General features: G+C 36.4%; 1 protein-coding gene across 2 annotated transcripts in view; it reads left to right on the top strand.

Annotated features, from left to right (window-relative positions):
• The window catches only part of GRID2 (glutamate ionotropic receptor delta type subunit 2), a 1,349,856-nt gene that overhangs the window by 1,005,483 nt on the left and 319,436 nt on the right, over nt 1–24,937 (top strand). For both annotated transcript variants that reach the window (XM_033857390.2, XM_033857389.2), the window contains one exon: nt 8,995–9,096. In XM_033857390.2, the coding sequence (XP_033713281.1) occupies nt 8,995–9,096 (102 nt within the window). The remainder of the gene's footprint in view (nt 1–8,994; nt 9,097–24,937) is intronic.

The raw sequence follows: 24,937 nt of genomic DNA, 5'->3' as shown, positions 1-24,937 counted from the left end.
CTGCGCTCTGAATCCCCTCTCCTCGCGCATCAGGAAACAAAGAGGGAAGAAAGTCTCTCGCCTCTTCGAAAGCTCCAGAGTTTTTCCCGGACCCCTTCCCAACTAGCTGTGGCGCACTAACCCCCTGCAGGCTGTGTTCACGCCGCCAACCCCAGTCCTCTCCCTGGGATCCGACCTCCGAAGCCGGAAACCTGAGCCTCAGCTCCCAGCCCCGCCCGCCCAGGCGGGTGAGCAGACAAGCTTCTCGAGCTGGTGAGTGCAGGTCGGCACCGATCCTCTGTGCGGGAATCTCTCCCCTTTGGCCTCTGCACCCCTGTTGCTGCGCTCTCCTCTGTGGCTCCGAAGCCCCCCCTCCTCCGCCTCCCGCAGTCTCCGCCCGCGAAGGGGCTCCTAGTGTGTGGAAAGCTTTCCTCCTTCACAGCTCCCTCCCACTGGCGAAGGCCCGTCCCTATCCTTTTGTCTCTGTTTTTTCTTTTTTCTTTTGCCCTGCCCAGGTACGTGGGTACTTTCTTGCCTTTTGGGAGGTCTGAGGGCTTCTGCCAGCGTTCAGTAGGTGTTCTTTAGGAGTTGTTCCACGTGTAGATGTATTTCTGATGTATTTGTGGGGAGGAAGGTGATCTCCGTGTCCTACTTTTCCGCCATCTTGAAGCTCCTCCCTTTATTAAGTTTCTTGTTTAAAAATCATCTAAATTGGGCTTCCCTGGTGGCGCAGTGGTTGAGAGTCCGCCTGCCGATGCAGGGGACAAGGGTTCATGCCCTGGTCCGGGAAGATCCCACATGCCGCGGAGCGGCTAGGCCCGTGAGCCATGGCCGCTGAGCCTGCGCGTCCGGAGCCTGTGCTCCGCAACGGGAGAGGCCATAACAGTGAGAGGCCCGCGTACCGCAAAAAAAAAAAAAAAAAAAAAGAAAATCATCTAAATTTGTTTAGTACTCAAAAAAATTTGAAGTCCCCCTTTGTCCCAGGAATTATGTATTTAATAAAGTGGAGGATACAAAACAGCAATCTTTCCTGACTCCATGGAAACTTACAGATAGTTGGCACAATAAATGTTAATCATAAAAAATACAGATTAAAAAATTTAACTGTGATATTACTGTAAAGGGAGGAACATGATGCTGTATTGGAGTGACATGAGCTAGCTTGGGGGTGGGTCAGGTTGTCAGGGATGGTTTACCCCAAGCTATAGATGTTTACATTGAGATCTAAAGGATGAGTAAGAGTGAATTCAGTAATTCCTTGAAGAATGGCAGGTTCCTAAGATTATTCCAATCAATGAAGACTGTATATTCAAAATTATTGGTTCTCACGTTTGGCTAAACTTTGGAATCATCTTGGAAACTTTAAAAAATACTGATACCTGAACCTGAAAAATAAAATACTGATACCTGGATCACATGCCCAGAAAGTCTGATTTAATTGGCATGGCATATGGCTTTCGCATTGGGATGTTTTTTAACTCCCCAAGTGGTTCTTTTATACTTCTATGCTTCAGAAACAGTTTAAATCCTTAAGGCAGGAAAATTATGTCTAACTCGCGAAACTGAGGGAAGACTAGTGTGGTTGGAGTCCAAAGAATGAGAGGAAATGTGATATGACCTGAGACTGACTGTAACATGTGACACATCACACAGGTTTTGGTTGGCCACATTAGAAGTCTGGTCTTTATCTGGAGAAAAATAGATAACTATGGGAAGAACTTAGGCAGAGGACATCATATCTACATGTATGTTTATGTTTGCAGTGTAGAGTAAAGATTGTAAAAGAGAAGCTATGAAGTTAGCTTGGACTATGATGGTGGCAGGGAGATGCTGTGAAGTGGATTTGAGAGGTTCTTTTTAAGGAGTTGAAATTGGCAGACTGGCAGTTGATTAAATATGAGAGATGGCAAGACTGACTTCTTAGTTTCTGGCCAGTAGAACCGGATGGATGCTAAGGGGTAGATTGTGAGCTTAATCTTATGATATTAGAGGTGCCTTTGAGATATCTAAGCAGAGATGTTGAAGAGATAGAATATAAGGAGACATCTGAGCATGAGATTTTCAGTTGTTTGGGAACAAAGATCTAAAGTGCAATAGCTTTACATTAAACGTTGTAAGTTTTATAAAAATAATTATTTTAGTTGTATAAAACACTATTGTAATAGGCAGTGGGCACCTACAGATAATTAAGATGAGGAGATAGGAAAGACTGAGAATTCTAATGTGATTTTAAAATGAAGATCCCTTTAAAACATCTCAAGGTAGCATGGAATGAAAGAGAAGAAATCCAGCAACTTTTATCAGATTGTAATCATTAAATGCTAAAATATTATTAGGAAGAAAATTCTGATCAGAAAGAAAAGGAGAGCTAATTGAATTTTAGTGACAGGAGTCATCCTGAAGCAGCACAAAAATTGTCAGGGGTACAGTATTACAGTAGGACACAATATCAGGTTGGGGATATTTTGTTTTTTATTCAGCTTAAACTAGAGACTAGCCAAAAAGATAGAAGAATAAAGAGGACAGCAGGAGTTTCAAAGTATGCATTCGTTTATCAGATATCTATTAGGACCTATCATGTACCAGTACACCAATGCTATGATAAGGACTAGGGCTACAACAATAGACAAGGTAAGAATTATTCAGCTTCACAGAGTTTATAGTCTCCTATCCTACTTAAAACAAGAAAAATAAAAGAGTTTATTTGAGAAAGTGTCCCTAGTTAGCTTTTGCAAAGGAAGCCAGTAAAAAGAATGCCTTTATCTGATAAGGTTACGTAGCCATCCTATGAGATTGCATTTGCTGGGTGTTAGGGCATGTCTTAGGGCAGTGGAGATTCTGATTTAATTGTTCTGGGATTAGGCAGGGCATCAGAATTTTATAAAGCTCTCCGGTTATTCTAATATGCAGCCAAAGTTGAGAAGTATGTTTAGCTTTAGAAGTATGTTTCATCACTAAGACTAGTGACTCCAGATGATGAGGCTGAGAAAGGAACAACAACAAAAAAATGCTGATTATATAGGAGTAATAATAATGAACACTTATTCAGTTTTTATGTGCCAAGAAGACTGCTAAACACTTGACATATATTAAGTCAGTTAACAGTCCCACCAGTCCTTATGAGGAAGCCTTTTTTTTTTTTTTTTTTTTTGGCGGGGGTGGTACGCGGGCCTCTCACTGCTGTGGCCTCTCCCGTTGCGGAGCACAGGCTCCGGACGCGCAGGCTCAGCGGCCATGGCTCACGGGCCTAGCCGCTCCGCGGCATGTGGGATCTTCCCGGACCAGGGCATGAACCCGTGTCCCCTGCATCGGCAGGCGGACTCTCAACCACTGCGCCACCAGGGAAGCCCGAGGAAGCCATTTTTACTCTTCGCATTTGAGAGGAAACAGAGGCCCAGTGGCCACACCCAGCAAGTGTCAGAGCAGGTCCTTGAACATAAGCAGTCTGGTTCTGGAGTTCCTGATCTTAACCACTATGCTGTATTTTCCCTAAATATAGTGTAACAGTAATTTTACACTAAGAATTATAAACAAAGTGAAAACATATAATAATGGCAGAGTATTATTAAACCAGTCAGATACCAGTTGATAACTGAGTGGTTATTATAGCGCCATAAACACCTTTGAGCTATTTCTTCATATATATATACAGAGAGATAGATATGGATATATAGCTTCTCACGTTTATAGTCTTAATTTGTGGAAATCAGTTAACAAGTTTGTCTTGTTGTACATGTACCTGGTTACATAGTACAGAAGGTTTTGTCTTCAGCAGCAATGCAGGGAGATATAAGCTGTAGAATCAGGTAATTTTTTTTTTTTCTGACTTTTCATTTTCTCCTGAAGGAAACTCTAATCGAAAGAACGACTTCTACTTCATGGTAATGACCAAGCTGTAGGATTAAAATCTTAGGAGGAAATACTCATCCCCTGGGGAACAAGTCTAACAAATTGAACCTATTTTACAGGTGGAAATACCATAAAGAAAATTATTATTGGAAGGATTACTGACACAGTGTGTTCTATACATGTCAAAGAAGAAAACCATTCCGATTTAACTCTATAAAACATGTATCTGAGCCAACCTGGCATATGTATTTTTTTCTTACACTTTCTATCCCATTACAGAAGTAATATCTACCAAATAATGCTGTGCACTTCTAAACGGCTAGCTTTCAGCTACTTCGTCATGCTGTGGTCGTTCCGTATTTTCCTCTGAAGGCTGAGAAAGCAAATAAAGGAAACATAGTGCTTGGGAGCATATAGCCCCAGTGCTGTGGACATTATGTGTCCTGAAGTTGGAACTTTGGTACTATAGCCAGGCTTGGTTTGTTCCATATGAATACAGTCTAGTACATGTAGGGGATTCTGTTTGGTATTCAATTAAGAGCTCTCTTGACTCCTGTTATTAAAGCTTATAAACTATTGAGTGTAAAATTAAACAGTTCAGCTCTTTTTGACATTGTAACATTGCCTGAAAAATAGTGATGTAAAACCCAAGTCAAATGTCATTCTTTAAAGCCCATGGGCAAATAAAAAGTGAAAACATTGAGGGGAAAAGAGTAAATGTCTAAAACTTGGTCATTTACTAATGACACAGTATATAATGTTAGGAACATGCTACTGTGCTCATGCAAATACATCAACCAGTTTGCTGAACACAGATATTACATTGATTTTAACAGAAAGCTGCAGGGTTATTATTGCTAAAGCTCCAATGAAGGAAATAATTAAAACTTTAAGCATTTTAGGGTTTTAAAATTAGTTTAGGCAATAACCAGAAAATACTATAGGAAATAGATATTCTGTAATTGAAAGGAAATTGAATTGGTCATTTTTTTAATCCCTTTTAAATTTTCTCTATACTGCCAGACCATGGAAGACAGAGAATCTCGTTTTGCTATCAGCAGTGTGACTTTCTGTAAATCTCATGTGCTGCAGAGACCACTTTTATTATTTGTACTTAGAAAGTGCTCAGCTGAATAGATAGTATTATGAAATTTCGTGTGCATTATCTTTGTTAGTCTCTAGCCTCATTGTTTAAAACTAAAACAGAAACACAATCAGACAAAAACAGCCTTCTCCACACGAGCAAAGTCAAGTTAAAGACATTTCAAACAATGAAACCAGAGAAGTTGTTAGATAAGTCTCACACTTGAACCTGAGTGAAATTCTTTTAGTTCTTATCAAACACTATGCCTGTCAATCTTGCTATGCTGCAAGGACTGTGACCCATTGTAGATACAAACTCAGTGTAGATCTATGTGAACCTACCTCATTTTTCTTGCTTATTATTGGAAGGAGTTTTTGCAATCAAACAAAATAGCTTGAAGTGAATCTCAGGGAGGTGACTGGATATGAACAGAAATTAAGGAGTCTTAAAACTTGAGTAATCCTTCAAAAAGGTGTGTATAATCAGCCTTTCCCTTATAATGAGGATAATAATGACACCTTCCTCATTGGGTGGTTTTGAGAATAAATTAATTAATATATGCAAAGCTGTCTTATGATTAGCACATACTGTGCACTATGTATGTGTTATAATAATTTTTATAAAAGTGACATTGATGGTGATGATTTTGCCTTTTAAATTTTATTGCCAAAATATGAATTCACTCACTATTATATTGAGCCAGCCACTTAACAGTACCGAGGCTTATTTTCCTTGACTATTAAAATAGGAATACTATCTTCTCTACCTTCCTTAAATAGATCGTGTTTATGAAAAGAATTTTTTAAGCTATGAAACAGTATGGCAACTAACAATACTGAATCTGGACTTTAAAAAGCAATAGTTACATGTATATATATGGCTGAGTCACTTTGTTGTACACCTGAAACTAACACAACATTGTTAATCAACTATACTCCAATATAAAATAAAAAGTTAAAAAAAAGCACATCAGTTTAAATCCTAATTTCATCTCTTTGTAAATAAGTGACCTTAACTGAATCCTTAATTTTTATGTTTATAAAGTAATATTGATAACAGCACCATCTCATAAAGTTATTTTGAGTCTTAAATGAGATCATGTATGAAAAGCTCAGTACCATGGCTGACGCATAGAAAGTATTCCAAGAAATGTAAAAAAAAAAAAGTTCTATTCATTGTAGGAAATGAATATTATTGTAATTTTTAAATGATTTCTTTGTTACAACCTATGTTGATATGTGATGAGTGGATATACTTTATTTCTAGTTTTCCAGAGAATCTGTATCCTGAAATATCTCTGTATCAAAATTTCATCTCTAGTTTTTGGTGACCACAGCTAACATTCAGATAACATTAAGTATTGGAGTGGGTGAATATGCAGGAATACCTGAGTTAAGTAAAAGGAGTTACCAGTCTTAAAATATAGACTGTTGTTATTAAGAACAGGTACAACTTTTCAACTTTCTAAGTACTATAATCAAAAGACATGTGAGTCAGATGGCAAAAAAAAAGAAAGAAAACAGAAAGGTGAAAAACCTTCATAAAGCAGAAGAGAAAATTATATGGCCTGTAGTATATATGAGAGAATCTGGCCAAACAATAAAAAAACTTCATATCAACTTATTGACCTGCCCACCATGCACACACTTGATATTAAAAATAAACCTCCAAGGAAAGACTTTTATTGGCTCGGGTCAGACGACCAACTGTTAACAATTGCTAAACCAGAGAGTCAGAGTCATGAAAAAATTTGGATGATTTGGAACACTTGTCTAGGGATGGAAAAAGAAAGCAATTCTCCAAAAGGAGGGATGGGGTTCGTGGCCATGCATGGTCACTGGTAGAAATCAGTGTGAATAAAAAGAAAAAAAAGAGAGAGAGAGGAAGGGGAGAGAAGAGAGAGAGAGATAAGAAACACTATATATAGTACAAATAGTACTATAGTATATTAGTATAGTTTAAACTATAGTTTAAGTCACTGCCCAGGTCGGAAGATAAGATACAACCACCTCCTTACCTCCTCCAAATGCTTTTTCGTTACTGTTATTTCAAACCCCCAAACACTAGAATGCTCTAGAATTTTTCAGTCATTGACTGTATTTAGTTATGTTTAAAGGAAGACATAATTAAGAAGAAGCTGGAAATTATATATTTTTAACTGTTTGTCCAGAACATTGTTGAAACAAACTAGTCAGCAGGTTTTGTTGGTATTCCAGTAGTAAATATTTTGACTAGTCAATACACCAAAATGCTATGTTCAGGCTGGCACTAACAGATGTCATTTGTCAATATTTAGGCAAACTGACAGTAGGTTCACCAAACTTAAAAAACAACTCCAAGGGAGAAAAAAACCCTGTGTTTACTTTGGCAGGTTAAACGTATTAGTCATGAATACGATCATGTCCTAAAAGCTATTAATTTAACTTAGAATTAAGTAATATAATGGTAAAAGACGGATAGCACATTGGAAATTTAGCTTTTCACTTCGTTTTAGAACTCTTTTTCCACCAATATTATTTGGTCTAGGGAAATAAAACCTTGAAGAAGTAATTAGAAAAAGTGCACGTCAATAAATGTAATTGAGGATAGACTTCGGTTGACCTCAGAAGAGAACAAAAGCTCAAAAGAAATTTCATAAGATTTTAAATTTGGCAAGAGGTCTACAATATCTCTGATAACTAGACTTTCAACGCATTTGGATTTGCTAATTGGATCTAAGTTCTAATTAGACTTTTATGTAACTAAAAATGACACATCACTGTATGAATTTAATGTGCTTTTGCAGTTGAAACCAACAATTAGCAGCCTTTTTCAAATTATTTTAATAAGAAAAATGCTGGCTTTTTGTTTACATTGTGACATCCACTTCTCTTAAGATATATTGTATACATTTTAGTTTTCTCAAATACCATTTGTGGAGCTCAAAGAGAAACTTGGGTTTTAATGGGAAGCACCCAAATTGTTTATTTGTGAGGGAGACTTGCCAGTATGTTAATGACTTCAGAAGCCACAACAAAACGCAATGCAAGGAAATAATAGTCTTTCGGAGGAAGCAGCACAAATAACCAGGTGCCCCTGTAAACCATTCAGTTAACCAAAACAGTCTTTGAATATGACTAAAAGTCTGTTACATTTTTAAAGCATGCAAGTATGGAATAGGTTCCCAAATGTAAAGGCTCATGGATCTAGTATCAGGATTAATAGTATGATGTATCTTCCCAAGATGTGCATTGCAAAATTCTCTTTGCAGCTTTGCTTCTTGGGCAGATATCTGCTAATCCAAGTCACAGCACCTCTCTTTCCTCCTTACTTTTGAATTGAGAGTCACCCATTTTTATCCCATTGTGATTTATAGGAAGTAATTTTAAGACTGGTAGTCCTCAGGTTTGGATATTACAAGACATAAGAACTACGTGAGAATGTAAAATTAAACCAGTATTTTGGAGAGCAAAGAGCAGTTAATCGTTGCAAGACTTTAAGGAAATGGCTGCTGCCAAAGTCTTCCAGACAGATTGATAACACTGACAAAAAAGGCAAATTACATTGTTTTATGTACTGTGAATACTTGAAAACAACAAAGCCATATAGATGATTTTTTTTCCTCAAGTAAAAGCTGTAACCCCTCTAACCACATGAAAAATCTTACAGTTTTATGTTCTGTTAAAAGCAGTGTAAGATCTAATTAAAACCACTGAAACTGTAAAAAAAAATCTAACTTGTGTAGTAATTGGTATATTAGAACAGGCATTATGCTAGAATTATATGTGCTCTTATTTTTCCAATTAGTGTGTTACTGGGACTGAGTTATTGGTGTATTTATAACTCCTCATTAAGTCACATGTCCTCAGTGAGTCCCCTAAAGCATGTTGGATACTGTCATATGCCATACGATGATATTTAAAAGCAGGAGATAGCATAGCATTTTTGCTTGCTTCATTTGCTATTAAACAGGAAAAGCTGCACAGGACACTTCCTGTTATCAGTGACTCCAAGATTTATCCCACATTTCTCTGAAAGGCCTATATATAGGTGATTGGACTGTTCTTCAGGCAGAAAAGTGACCAAGCTATTTCATCTTTCAGCTTGGGTGCTGGACTCCTGTCACAGGGCTGAATGGGTCCCTGACTGACAAGAAACTGGAGAATAACATGCGTGGAGTGGTCCTACGTGTGGTGACTGTTCTGGTAGGTCTAATCTGCCCCTTGCAGTTTTGGCTTCTAGATGTTCCTTTATCCTCCATTTCTTTATGTTTCATTAACTGATGTCATAATACTAAAGGAGCTGACTGTGCATTCTAAGGGATTTGTAATGGTCATGTTTTCCAACCTTCAATTTATGTGGATCAGAATCAGATTTTTACAGGCTTTTCCTTTAATTACAGTACTTTTGTCATAACTTTCTTAGACATTTTAGGCCAGATTTCCATCCTTCTACAGTTTCCTACACATGATAAAGTGAAGTTATCTCTCAGGCATTCTCTCACTGAAGCCCTATGGTCTATGTAAATGAAGATAACCATGCCAAATAAGGGTAGATTTGATCAAACACAGTACATTCAGTAACACTAAAACATTAGCAGACTAAGAATATTTTTCTGGGAAGGACCTACTTCAAAGTAAAAATCATCCAGTTGTTTCGTAAATAGTATTTATTATCAACCGTATTCAAGCTCAGTGCTGATTTCTGGGGACAGTGGTGGTTAAAACGGACAGATATGATTCTGTCTTAAAAGAGCGTATCATCTAGTGATTCTGTGGCTATTACATGGAATTATACATGTGAAACATTTATTACAAATTCATTTACTTGGTATAAAAAGCAATAAATGGTAACTGTTTTCATTATTCTATATATTATTATTTTCTCACATGATACACAAATAAAATAAGATGTCAAAAGAAATAGTCTTCAACAGTAAAATACTCACATGGGTACTATCTAAATAGCCATAAAACATGAAGACATGTATTCTCCCTGCCTGTTTCAATGTGATTAACCTTGTGCTACTTTATAGTACGTTTCAAAACGGAATAATCCATAGTTATTAACTTCAGTTTTTTTCAGAAAAGCCCACTTGTTTTTAAATTTGAAAAAGTCTTTCTTATAGGCTAAAAAAATTGCAGAATTAGTAAACAGGAGAAATGGTCTTTTTTGGTATGTTGATGCTAATAGATGTTTATCAAGGTTTATAACAGCAATAGCTGTCCTTTGTACATTGTTTAATACAATTTAAGCAGACTCAACATAATTTCATTGTCTAAAAGAAGGATCTGTGATATTCTCTATAAAAGGAAATTCAAACGAGTAATCTCTCCTCCCTTTTTGCTGCCTATAATTTATTTTTAGTTATTGTTTTAATAAGATTTTTACTGTTTGGCAACTAATTATATTATGAGTACTTGACAACTTAATTGTGAATGTGCTTCTGTATGTATTCAAACGTGTAGATATGCATTGGTACTGATGTGCTAATATTAAAAAAAAGACAGACATTTAAAGTACATTAAACTGTAATAGTCTCTTCTCTAGTGATTAACATGGAAACACAGCTGAAAACTGTAATAAAAGACAATATATGTGCTTTGCTTTTGTCTTTGACATTCATATTTCAAGGCAAGCTAATCGCATTTAGTCATTAAACAAATATTTATTTAGTACTTACTATATGATAGACTTGGTAATGGGTTATCCATCTTATATGCATATTCATACCTCAAGGTGTGCAAAGAATCTTACTGGAGAGAAGCACATATAACGAAACAGCTAAGATTTATTAATTACTTACTATGTGCCAGATACTCTACTAAGTCTTTTTCATCTGTTATCTTAATCAGCCCTCACAGTATTTACAATAAATAGATAGTATTCTGATCCTAAGAATGTGGTTGAAGAAACTGAGACATACAGAGGTTGAAATAAATGTGGAAGATTATACAGATAGGAAGTAACAGAGAGAACGAGGATTCAAATCCAGGATCTGACTGCAGATCTCTTAACTTCTGCCTTTTTTTTTTTTTTTGCGGTACGCGGGCCTCTCACTGCTGTGGCCTCTCCCGTTTTGGAGCACAGGCTCCGGACGCGCATGCTCAGTGACCATGACCCACGGTCCCAGCCGCTCCGCGGCATGTGGGATCTTCCCGGACCGGGGCACTCTCAAGCACTGCGCCACCAGGGAAGCCCAACTTCTGCCTTCTTAACATTATAATCTCTCTCCTCCAACTGTGATAAGTGTGCAAATTGAGGTAGCTATAGGATTTTCTTGATAGTTGGAAATGCTTAACTCTGAATAAGATGAAAGTGAGTTTTACTGGGAAAGCTTCACAGAACCAATTATTTTAAATTCATTTCCAGGCTGAGCAGAACGATTGCTGTTTTGTGCTTGAAATGGTACTGCCTCACACAGTGTTAATACCTGCATGCCCCAGTCTCACCTTCATGATTCAGAATGGTCTGTTTCCTGCAAGCTTAGCCCAGCACATATCCTGAATATGACTAGTGAATGAAGATATGGAAACAGTCTCTTTCCCCCAAGTTTTCTGTGGTGCAACATGGATTTATCAGTTGGGTGCCCAGTTGAGTAAAAGGTTGTTACACTTTTCACACTCCCACAATATACAGCCATTGTACTTAATAATTTCTCAGGCTTCCTGACTCTTCCTGTAATTCTTATTTGAATGGAAACCAGCCATGACTTTCTTATTTATTTCTTACAAGCACCTTTCCAGGTCTAGCTCTTACTTACATGGCCTTGCAAGCTTCCTCCACCCAACACTGAGAATCACTCTTTCCTAAATCCACCCAGCAACTCTAAAATCACTTATTAAGATCATTTTTTTCCTTTTCACTTTTAAAGTTGTACAAGTATGGATAGCCATATATGACCAATTATGGCATTCAATTTTTTCATGGTAATTCACAAAAGTTATTGGAAACATCACTGAGTTATAAATATCATCATCATAATAATGAATACTTAGGAAAATAAAATGGAAAAAAGTTGGCAACAAATGAAAAGAAAGATTTGAGAAGCTATCCTGTAAGAAAAAGTACAAGATATCTGAAAAACATAAACTGGCATTTAGAAAGAGATCACTGATAAATAACTCTTATTTTCTTGATTTGGTTTTGCCTAAAACAGACACATCGCATCTCTGATGAAAGATGAACTCACTCATAAATTGATTTGAGAAGTATTTACTGAGTATCTTTTTCTAGGTGCTTGGGGTACATACAAAACAGAGAAAGATACTGACTTTGGGGAGTTTCATTCTAGCAGGACATATACAGCGCTAAGAATATTTCTGAAAAAATGCAATGCCATTGTTCTACATTGAATATAGTGTACAATGCAGTATTCCTTTGCCTAAAACTACCATAAACATAATTGTATAACTTTATATACATATATGATTGGAAGTTTATGGTAGAGCTGTGGTGGTGCTTTTTCTGTATTTTATAAATTCAAAAACATACAGTTTTTCATATTTTAATATCTTTGAATCAGGATGCATCTTTCAATTGATGTCTTCTTGCAGTTAAAATTGACATCATTTTTTGTCTTTATTAGTTGTAGGTAAAACAATTTTTTTTTGCATCTTGCAATTGAAAACATTTTAGATTAAATAATATGTGGATGGTATCTTTACAAAATTTATTAAGTTAATGGATATTCCTGGAAACTTCATTTAACAAAACTGAGCATGAAGCCATCTTAAAGAGACAGACTATTTTAAAGAATACCTCCTGAAGAAAAGAAATAACACTAGGAAATGAAACCAATTTAAAAATATAGGAGAGTAATAGCAATGAAAAAAATTACTATCTAAACTAAAAATGTCACTAGACTCATAGAAAACATGCCAAGGCACATTTTTCACAGACCTAGAAAAAAAAATTTCACAATTTGTATGGAAACACAAAAGACCCCAAAAAGCCAAAGCAATCTTGAGAAAGAAAAACAGAGCTGGAGGAATCAGGCTCCTGGACTTCAGACTATACTACGGAGCTACAGTAATCACGACAGTATGGTACTGGAAAAAAAAACAGAAATATAAATCAATGGAACAGGATAGAAAGCCCAGAGATAAACCCACGCACACATGGTCGCCTTATCTTTCATAAAGGAGGGAAGAATATACAATGGAGAATTAACAGCCTCTTCAATAAGTGGTGCTGGGAAAACTGGACAGCTACATGTAAAACAATGAAATTAGAACACTTCCTAACACCACACACAAGAATAAACTCTAAATGGATTAAAGACCTAAATATAAGGCTAGACACCATAAAACTCTTAGAGGAAAACATAGGCAGAAAACTCTATGACATAAATCACAGCAAGATCCTTTTTGACCCACCTCCTAGAGAAATGGAAATAAAAACAAAAATAAATAAATGGGACCTAATGAAACTTAAAAGCTTTTGCACAGCAAAGGAAACCATAAACAAGAGGAAAAGACAACCTTCAGAATGTGGCAGAATATTTGCAAATGAAGCAACTGACAAAGGATTAATCTCCAAAATATACAAGCACCTCCTGCAGCTTAATATCAAAAAACAAACAACCCAATCCAAAAATGGTCAGAAGACCTAAGTAGACATTTCTCCAAAGAAGATATACAGATTGCCAACAAACACATGAAAGGATGCTTAACATCATTAATCATTAGAGAAATGCAAATCAACAATGAGGCATCACCTCACATCGGTCAGAATGGATATCATCAAAAAGTCTACAAAAAAAAAAAAAGTCTACAAACAATAAATGTTGGAGACGGTGTAGAGAAAAGGGAACCCTCTTGCACTGTTGGTGGGAATGTAAATTGATACAGCCACTATGGAGAACAGTATGGAGGTTCCTTAAAAAACTAAAAAATAGAACTACCATACAACCCAGCAATCCCACTACTGGGCATATACCCTGAGAAAACCATAATTCAAAAAGAGTCATGTACCAAAATGTTCATTGCAGCTCTATTTACAATAGCCAGGACATGGAAGTAACCTAAGTATCCATCAACAGATGAATGGATAAAGAAGATGTGGCACATATATACAAGGGAGTATTACTCAGCCATAAAAAGAAACGAAATTGAGTTATTTGTAGTGAGGTGGATGGACCTAGAGTCTGTCATACAGAGTGAAGTAAGTCAGAAAGAGAAAAACAAATACCGTATGCTAACACATATACTTGGAATCTAAAAAAAAATGGTTCTGAAGAACCTAGAGGCAGGACATGAATAAAGACACAGACGTAGAGAATGGACTTAAGGACACGGGGAGGGCGAAGGGTAAGCTGGGACGAAGTGAGAGAGTGGCATGGACATATATATACTACCAAATGTAAAATAGATAGCTAGTGGGAAGCAGCTGCATAGCACAGGGAGATCAACTCGGTGCTTTGTGACCACCTATAGGGGTGGGATAGGGAGGGTAGGAGGCAGATGCAAGAGGGAGAGGATATGGGAATATATGTATATGTATAGCTGATTCGCTTTGTTATACAGCAGAAACTAACACACCATTGTAAAGCAATTATGCTCCAATAAAGATGTTAAAAAAAAAAATACACCAAGGCAGCTTATATTAAAACTATACCACATAAAGCAAAGTCCACACTCTGTGTTGAGAAAGGTAAATTTCCCCAAGCAAATCACCATAAGAAGGGTGTAGCAGATAGGTGCCTACTGAGCCATCATTTTAAGAACATTTTCTTTTTCCTAAAATATTTTTTTACTATTAGTCTCACTTCTTGGAATTATTTTAGCAGGCCTTATTTCCCTGTGAAAATGGAGATGTTATCTGAGATCAGGGAAAGGTAAAACAGTATTGTATAGTACACCCTAACTATGAGCTTTGACTCAGTAACTATTGTTGAACATGTGTTGTCAGCTAAGCACTGTGCTAATCCCAGAGAGGCAAAATTTAAAAAGATACAGTCCCTGCTTTCAAGGAGTTCCACATGAACTATTTTATCAACATTATTAAGTTCTCTATCAGAAAATAGGACCTGCTTGTGAAGGACTCAGAATTAAATACACTTGTGGGGGGCCTGGGAAAGAATGATAAAATAGAGACAGACAGATAGAAAGAGAAACGTATGTCACAGTCTTTTATGATCTAATCTCAACCGCGACATCCAGGACCAGCTTCGTGGGTTTAGAGGACAATTTAATTTCTCATTTCACTGTGTCCTTTCATTCAGAACTATTTGTAACTCTCTGTTTTTATTTTATAATTATTTCATTAATGTTAGACTCCCCCCTCTAAGCTGCATACCAATAAAACACAAGTTGGTTTTCACATGCAATATCAGGTATATAGAAGCAGGTCAGTAAATATATGTTGAATGAACAAATTAAAATATTCTGATAGCCTCTGTGTGTGTGTGAGAGAGAGAGAGAGAAAGAGAGAGAAATGGAGGGAAGGAAGGAGGGAAAAAAGGGGAAAGAAAAGAAATAAAGAACTTTGTATGTAATTACACAAATAAGAACAGGAAGGACACAAGACTATGCCTGAATAAATAGTCTTAGGAGTCCTTATGCTTTAATTTCCATCTACTAAGTCTAAATTTCCAAAAGAGATGGCAAAGGATTATGCTATTATTAAATCCTTTGACATAGTTGTTACTAGGGAATGACTTACATGCTTTTAAGGTAAAGAAGTAGAAAGCTTTAATTTAAAACATCAAGAATCATTCATTCATATTATTAAATAGCAAGTTCACATTTGGTGAGAAGTTACAGATCATAGAATCATTTAATATTCTCTTCGTCTTAGGGGCACTCATTGCTTGGCTTTTGTTCCACAATATTTTGTTTCCATGTGGACTGATACTTCCTAATTTATGTTCCCATGAATTATGTCAGTATAAGATGGAGCAGTGTACTTAGTTTCTTCTGGATGTACCATTTAGCAAAAGAGTAAATAATATGCAATTGATTTCCTTATTGGAAGTACTTCAACCTATTTCCTTGCTTTTTCTCCACCTAGTCTTCTCTCTGCAACACAGTCATACTAAAAGCCATTTGTCATATACTGCAAAGAGTACTAGGTTTATAGTCAGAAGACATCAGTTCAAGTTCCACCTTTTCTAATTAATAGGTCATTGAACTTATGGGAGCCAGGGAGCTATTCTGAACCTCAATTTTTCTGTCTGTAAAAGAGGAATAATAAAACTGGCCCCACAGGGTTATTATGAGTGTAAACAGCTTAAACTATGTGGAAGCAGTTAGTAAAGTGCAGAGTGTTTCTAAATATAAGATGTTATTATGTCTGAGTAGAACAATGATGTGTAAATTAACTAAAGAAAAGAATAAAATGAGCATGAGTGATCATGAAGGCATAATTAATCATTGTCATCAATCTTCAGATTTTTGTGGGAAATTATTTAAAGGACCCTAAGGCAGACAAGCAAAACATAAACTACAGAATCATGATTTTTAGTCCACTCACTGTTAACTTTAATTTGAAAATCTGCTAATGAGAACAACAGCAACTCTCCTCCTAGTGAAGATGGTGCTTCCTAGAGAAAAAATAACACAAAAAACTGATACAAAAGAACATTCAAATAATAAACTGTACAAATTTCTAAAAGTCTGGTATGTCAATTACATTGTCTCATAGGAATCATGTTTGGTTTCAGGCTAGCTTTAAATAGACTCTATATGTTAATATATAACTAGGAAATATACTAAGAACAGCCTTGAAATGTCATTTTGCTTAGTTTTTTGCTAAGGACATTGTGCACGTTTTTGCTACTTGGAGACCTTCAGCATTTTGAACCCCTACAGAGCTTTAAGCTTTCCTGACTCTCAGCCTTTGAGTCTCCTGAACCTAGAGGCAAATTTAGGGGCTGGGAGAGTGAGCTTGATAAGAGGCTCTCCTGGCAGGCACTCACATCAAGGATATGGGAAGGGAGTTGGTGGCCATCTCTTATAGCTCCCACAGCAGTGTCTGAAGAGGGCTCCTTTCAAGTGTTAATAAACACTAAAGTTTGGTTCAAAGCTCCAGGCAAAAATTACAGATCTGGCAGAGGACATTTCCCATGGATACTGTCTTAAATAAACTAAGCTAAAATTCTCAATAAAATCCGTTAAGTGCCATGTAATAACTACCACATTGGAAGTACACGATATAACACTGTGATAAAGAACACTGTCCCTGGAGGAGTTCCACTTCTGAGGTGGCAGGGTGAGAAGTTCCATGGACCCACTCCCTAGCAAAATAAGCAACAGGGTAAAAACTAACTAACTAAATAAGTAAGTAAATAAATATAAACCATTTAAAGTCTCTGGAAATTTCCTAAGGGCATACTGAAAATGAAGTAACACTTAATCAAGAAAATCTACTAAAACTCAATAAAAACAACAGGAGTCCATAGTGTCTCAGCCTCATCTTGCTCCTTCCGCTTCCACCTCACTTTCTGCCTTACTCAGCTTGATGGAAGCTCCAGTCCAAGTAGATCTGGCCAAGAAGACAGGGCTTATTCTCCCTTAAAAGTTTCCAGTTAAGGGTTATCTCAGCTGGAGGCTGCTAGGATTTTTCTTGCCATCCAAATGAAATTTGAAAAGGCTAAATTCCTGGTGAGTGTGACCAAGGGTTTGTGGGCTCCCTTTCTTCACCCAGCTCTGACCCATAGGATGCAGTCTCAACCCCAGGTGTGGCAGACCTAGAATACTGGGGCCTTGATTGCCATCACTCCAGCTTGCTCCAAGGGCAGTTCCATGCCAACTGAGGTAAATGGAGAAGACCAGAGGCTGCCACCCAACTCAGTACCCAGAGTTGTAGCACAAAGACTTTGTCCAAGGGAGAGGCAGTCCACAAGAAAAGAGAGCCCTTAAACATTCTTCAGTTATTTGAAACAGAGCATGGGGAAGTTCAAGTCTATGGCTCCTCTTAATTAAAAGCAACAAGCTAAATCGTAAGCCAGAGAGCTCAACAGAGAAAACCAGAAAAAAGAGATAGCTAAGGATATCCTTCCTGAGGTCAGACTAAATTTTAAAGATTAACCCCAAAAATGACCCCTACCAAAATTTATTTTCTTCAAACTACTGAGCAAACCCAGGGAATTTTTGAAAACAGTAAAGCAATCAATCAGTAATTAGTGGAGCTTATGGCTTAATGACCATAATCAATATGACACACATGAATATGGACACAAACATCCTCAACAAAATGCTAGAAAACTGAATCTGGCAATATATGAAAAGGACTATACACCATAAACAAGTAAATTTTATCCCAGGAATACAAGGTTGGCTCAACTTATGAAAATCAATCTCATATACCATATTAATAAATAAAGGAATAAACCCACATGATCATCTCAACAGATGTAGGAAAAGCAGTTAATAAAATCTTAACACCCCTTCATGATTAAAAAAACAGTCAACAGTCTTGTGATAGAAGGGAAGGAATTTTCTAAACTTGATAAAGAGCATCTATAAACCCACAGCTAACATCATATTAATGGTGAAATACTGAAAACCCCTCTAAACCCCTAAGGTCAGTAACAAAGACTGACCTTAGACGTCAAAACTGACAAAGACGTCAGTTCTCGCTATTTCTGTTCAACATTGTGCTGGAGGTTCTAGCCAGCCCAGTTAGGCAAGAAAATTAAGTAAAAGGAATGAGATTAGAAAGGAAGAAGTAAAACTATCTCTATTTACAGATGACATGGTCTTGCATTTAAAAAACCCTAAAGAATACACACACACACACACGACTAGAGTTAATAAATGAGTTCAACTGCTTTGCAGCGTACAAGATCAATTTACAAAAATCAATTGTATTTTTGCACACTAGCAATGAAAATTCCAAAAAAGAAATTAATAAACACATTTTCATTTAAATATATCAAAGGGAATAAAATAAATAAAAATAAACTTAACAGAACAACTTCAATATTTGTACACTGAATGCTACAAAACATTGTTGAAAGAAATTAAAAAGTCCTAAATATATGGAGAGATAGCCTATAGTCATGGATTGGAAGACTCAGTATTGTAAAGATGGCAATATTCTCCAAACAGAACTACAGATTTAATGAAACCTCTATCAAAATTCTATCTGACTTTTTTGTTTTGCCATAAATGACCAGCAGATCCTAAAATTCACATGGAACTGCAAGAAAATCAGAATAGGTAGAAAAAAAACAAAAAGAAAAGGAAACAACAGACCCACAAAATCTTGAAAAAGAACAGTAGGAAGACTCACACTTCTCAGTTTCAAAACACCTAAAAGCTATGGTAATCATACTGGTTCAAGAACAGACGTTTAGATCAGTAGAATAGAATCGAGAGTCCAAAATTAACCCATATATCTATGGTTAATTGATTTTCAACATGTGTCAAGATCATTGAATCAGGGAAAGAATAGTCTATTCAACCAGATGCCCACATGCAAAAGAATGAATCTAGACCCTTACCTCAAATCATGTACAAAAATTAATTCAAAATGTATCCTAGACTTAAATGTACAAGCTAAAACTATAAAACTCTCAGAATAAAACATTAGATGTTAGTCTTTGTGACTTTATTTTGGCAATGGATTCTTAGATATAACACTCAAAGCACAAACAACCAAAAAATTGAATTAGATTTCATTAACATTAAAAATGTCTATGTCCCAAAGGACAGAATCCAAAAAAAAATGAAAAGACAACCCACAGCATGGGATAAAATATTTGCAGATCATGTGTCTGATGAGGGACTTGTATTTAGTACATATAAAAATAAAGTTATAATAATGACTCAATGTGAAAAAAATAAACCAATTAAAAATAGGCAAAGGATCTGGACAGTTTTTTATAGAAGGTATATAAATGGTCAATAAGCATATGAAAAGATTCTCAATACAATTTGCCGTCATGGAAATCAAAATCACAATGAGCTACCACTTTACACCCACTAGGATGGCTACAAATCAAAAGGACAGATAATAACAAGTGTTGGCACAGTTGTGGAGAAATTGGAACTTTTGTATGTTTCTGGTGGGAATGTGAAATAGTTCAACTGCTTTGGAAAACAGTCTGGCAGTTTCTCAAATGGTTAAACACAAACTTACTGTGCAACTCAGAAATTCTACTCTAGGTATGTTCCCAGGAGAAATGAAAATGTATGTCCACACAAAAACCTGCACACAAATGTTCATAGCAGCTTTATTGATAATAGCAAAAAATAGAAACAAATGTATATCAACTGATGATTGGAAGAAGAGTGGTATACCTATAAAATGGAATATTATTTGTCAATAAAATGAAATGAAGCACTGATAACATGATACATTGATGAACCTTGAAAATATGCTAATTAAAAGAAGCTAGTCACAATAGATCACATATTATATGACTCCATTTATATGAAATGTCAGGGATAGGCACGTGTATAGGGACAGAAAGTAGATTAGTGGCTGTCTAAGGCTGGGAGAGATTAGGGGTTTGAGAAATGATGGCTAATGGGAACTGGATTTCTTTAGGGGGTAATAATGTTCTAAAACTAATTACAATGATAATAGCACATGTCTGTGAATGTACTAAAGCCGCTGAATTGTACACTTTGAATGGGTGAATTATATGGTATGTGAATTATATCTCAATGAAGGTATTTAAAAAAAACAAGTCTGGAACGAGATTATATTTCAATCTCCAGGTCTCCTATCTGTGAATTTAGGCCAAGTATTTAAACTCTTTATGATTCTGTTTCTTCATCTTCAAAATGGAGATAACAACATTATCTATGTCATAGAGCTGCTATGAAAATTAAAGGAACTAATAAATGCAAAGAAGAAAGGACTTCTAACAGAGCCTGGCACATAGGAAGTGCTGTACGTAGGTGTTAGTTCTTATTATGCACAGGGTGTTAAAGGAGAACATAAAAGAAGCATCTATCGAATGTGTAGGGCAGTGGGAAAGGCTTAAAGGGTGACACAAATTAGTTTTGAAACATAGGCAGGGATTATCAAGGCCTAGATAAAAGGGAAGGAATATCCAACAGTGTAAAGAGTATACACAAAAGTATGCAGACATCAAGAATTTAAAGTATCCTGTAAGTAAACTGGAGTATCACCTGAAGCAAATGAAATTGAAATGCAGCCTGTGTTTTAGGTATTCTTTTTAAAGAGCTCCTTCAGAGACAATTTAAATAGAAATTTTCTGCGAGAATAAGGTTAGCATTACATAATTTAGATAACATGCATCAAGTTAAAAACACCATCGTTGAGACCCTGATCTAGACTGAAGATTAGGTAAAATGTTTCTCATCTTTATTATTGAAACAGTATAATCTGTACACATAGCTCTGTATGGTATACATATTTTGTTGTCTGTTCTGCTGCTGGTACCCACCTTGTGTGAGAGAAAAGGGGAAAATGTGATTTTTATAAACAGACACTTGAGGAAGACTAGCCTATGCAAACAATGTAATTCATAGCAACACTGGCATATGTGTTCACTTCAATGCTGAGTGAATAAAATCATCATGAGAATTGATGCATGACAGTGGCTTGACAATTTCTTATTCTTTCTCATCACACCAATTCTTAAGATGATAGCTGTCATGCAGACATGTGAATATCGCTGTTGGACCGAGCTAACCGTGCATGACCCAACTTTTTTTCCTTTTGCAAGATGAAACCTGAATTCTCAGACTAAACAGTGAATAAATGTTTCAGAGATGTGTTATATAATTTACTTCTGAAAAATAGAGTTACTACTTGTCTCTAGAAGTTTAGAAAGATATTGACATAGTCATTTGCAAATTCAAAGATGTAGAAACAGTAGGTCTATGTTGACTTCCATAACCTCTGCAATATTCTAGCCAATATCATATAGCATTGCATTGGAAAGAAATCCCAATGTTAAGGTGACCTTGAAGTTTTAAGTTACTTTTTGCTAATGCAGTAGTTTTGGCATAGTTAACAAAACCAGTTCTATATATAATTCCTCAGAAATAAATATAAGTATAAATATGAAAACTAGAGAAATGCTTCTGATACAGATTTTACTTTTTAGAGTTACAAAGGAATATATTAATGAATTAAGAGCCATTAAATCTTACAGATAATGTTACCAGCCACCATTTAGGGCACACTTATTATTCTTGGTGTTTTAATCTTCATGGAGCCCTCAAGATTATTATTTGTGTTTTGTTGATATGGCTGAGACTTAGAGCTAGTTAAATAACTTCAAGTTACAGTTGTGGCAAAAATAAGCATTGAATCCTTGTTTGTCTTGCTTGACATGATGGTGACAAGAACAGGACTAAATTCCTATTGCCAACAACTAGAAAATTGAGCAAAGTATGGAAAATAACTTTCAGACATTGGTCAATATGTAAATAAGGATTTTGATTCCTAAAGGTTGGAAACAACGAAATGATTCCAACAATCACCCCAGATCTTTGGCTGATGGCAATTTCCAGATTGGAGGCCCACGCATATAGATCCAAAACAGACTGTCAGCTTTACTGAGTTGAGAAGTTAGAGATCAAAGTTTGTGAAAGCTGAGGAGGTTGGTATTTGGAGGAGAATACTTGCAGGAAGGGGGTCAGAATGACATAGGGGTCATTTTGAGTCTTGGCTGAGTAATAGATCATACATTCATCCAGAGAAACTGTACAATGCTGGGGGAAGAAGGACAAAAAGCATATCAGTTCCCTTTTTTTTTTTTTTTTTTTTACCAACTAAAGATATAAACCTTTATTTCACAACTTTGTCATAATTTATTTCTAATGAGACATGTACTGGGGACATAGGTTTAAAATAACAGAGACTTTTGAGAAAGGTTTCATTTTGGGGGGATCTTATTATACCAAGACTTTAAAAGGGTATATGAAAAGCATGTATTCACCTTTGAATTATGTAGTAATTAACATTCAGGTGAGCAAACACATAAAGTAGCATACTCCCACACATCTTGCTCTATCAGTGTTTTTTATGTTGCTTTGACCTCTTAAAAGGTTCGGCTTTTCATTAGGAAGATGCATATTCATTTGCCGCTTCTGAACTCCGGTAGCATGTTGATTTTGTTGATGTTTACAGCTGACATAAATTAGCATTGGGTAAACAGATGCAAAAAAAAGTCACAGAAAGTTGTCCTTGCTTATATCTTTAGAAATCGTCCCAATCAGACGGGGAAACCAATGTTTTTAATTCAAATGTAACAGTTAGATTTCATTTTACAAAGGAAATAAATTTTGAGAAAACCTTGTATGCTTTCTCAGTGCCTCTCAAAGAGCTAAGGAGTCAGATGGCAGCCTTACCAGTGAGGAAACCAGGCCTCAAGTGGCATTTGGATTCTTTCAAAGGCACAGTAACAAGTTTGACCAATAGGGGATCATTCATCAAGTCACTATCCATTGCATTAAATGGGACTCTAGTGTGGTCTGAAATGAGAAAAGGTGCCTCTAAAAAGCACCCAACGTGGGAATAGCTTACTCATCTGTCAGCTTCCAGAGCACAAACAGCTATTAAAAGTCAGCTCCCTCTGGGGAGGTAGGAAGCAGTCAAGGAGAGAACCACCACACCGATGGAGGCCCCGGAAATGGAAAAGTTGGTCAAGGAAAGGAAGGCAAATGCATACTCTTTCAGAATACACCCCTTGGGTTTTTTAATGATCAGTCGAAATACAAAGAGGTTTGGATTTTAAGGTATCTTTTCACAGCATCTCCACGTAAACTGTGTATTAATTATTTTAACCTGGAAACAAAAAGGCCATAATGCTGAAAGGTGGATTTGTGATTCTTGCATGTTTTAAAACTTGGAGCAAAGAATTTCAGTTTCTCTGTGTGATGGAAGTTAGCATGAGGAAATGAACTTCACATTTTTTAGGGGTTTTTTTTTTTGGTAGGTTTGAAGGTGGGTTTTTTTTTTTTTTCCTTTTCTTCTTTTTATTTCCAACCATTGCTAGTGGCATGAAACTGGAAAATGAAATGTTTGCACTAATTTTTTTTCCCATTGATTCTTACGTAGAATAATGTACTCTGCAGTTCAATTAAAAATAACAAGCTGCTGTGTTGCTCTGAGCCAAATGTAATCTCCAAGACCATGGTCAATAAAACCCTCAAGAAAATGAAGTATTGAGGCTGAATGGTCTGAAGTCTACTGGGGAATAAAGAAGCAACTGATTAGCATTTGAAAGCAAGGTCTTTTAATTTTTTAGAAGTCAAAGGGAATAAGAAAGTGATCACTTATCAAGAACAAAGAGTTTGAAAAATATCTCACCTTTTTTTTTTTATGGGTCCTTTCAAAATTTTAAGAATGACCTTTGAGGGTTTTCCTGGTGGCACAGTGGTTGAGAGTCCACCTGCCGATGCAGGGTACGCCGATTCGTGCCCCAGTCCGGGAATATCCCACATACCGCGGAGCGGCTGGGCCCGTGAGCCATGGCCGCTGAGCCTGTGCGTCCGGAGCCTGTGCTCCGCAACGGGAGAGGCCACAACAGTGAGAGGCCCGCGTACCGCAAAAAAAAAAAAAAAAAAAAAAAAGAATGACCTTTGGTCATCAGCCCCAAAGAACTAAGATGCTTTTCTATACACGTAATGTTACGTTTGGGAATACTCCTAGAGTACCTGCTGAAGAATGTAAGGATAAATGGACCAATGCTCAATGCTTTTTCAGTCTAAGTGACGTTTGCTCCATCCAGTGAAGGATGTCATGAGAGTAAGTGTTACGACTGGTTTTATGCTAAACATTCCAATCTATTATGCAGTAAAATATAGTGATGGGAAAAAGTTTCATACATCTTTACATTTTTCAGTAAACCTCCCTCTAATTCCTTAATATGTGTCCCCATAATTAATTCAGTACTGTAGTCCATATCTAAAATCCTGATAAGAGCTAGCACAGAAGTTATTTTTAAATGCCTTTTATTAATTTGAATAACTTGTAGTAATCTTCTTTTATACACTTATTAATTTTTGAAACACAGAATATGGTCTTTGCAGCTTTAAGCTCAGACTTCTCTCCCTTCTGTAAATCCCCCCAGATTTGTTTCTTGCTTTTAAATATCAGCACCTTTCCGCTTTC

This window comes from Tursiops truncatus, chromosome 5 (assembly GCF_011762595.2).
Source record: "Tursiops truncatus isolate mTurTru1 chromosome 5, mTurTru1.mat.Y, whole genome shotgun sequence".
Taxonomy (NCBI): domain Eukaryota; kingdom Metazoa; phylum Chordata; class Mammalia; order Artiodactyla; family Delphinidae; genus Tursiops; species Tursiops truncatus.
Note: the sequence above shows the minus strand (reverse complement) of the source record. Positions and strands in the feature narration are given on the sequence as shown.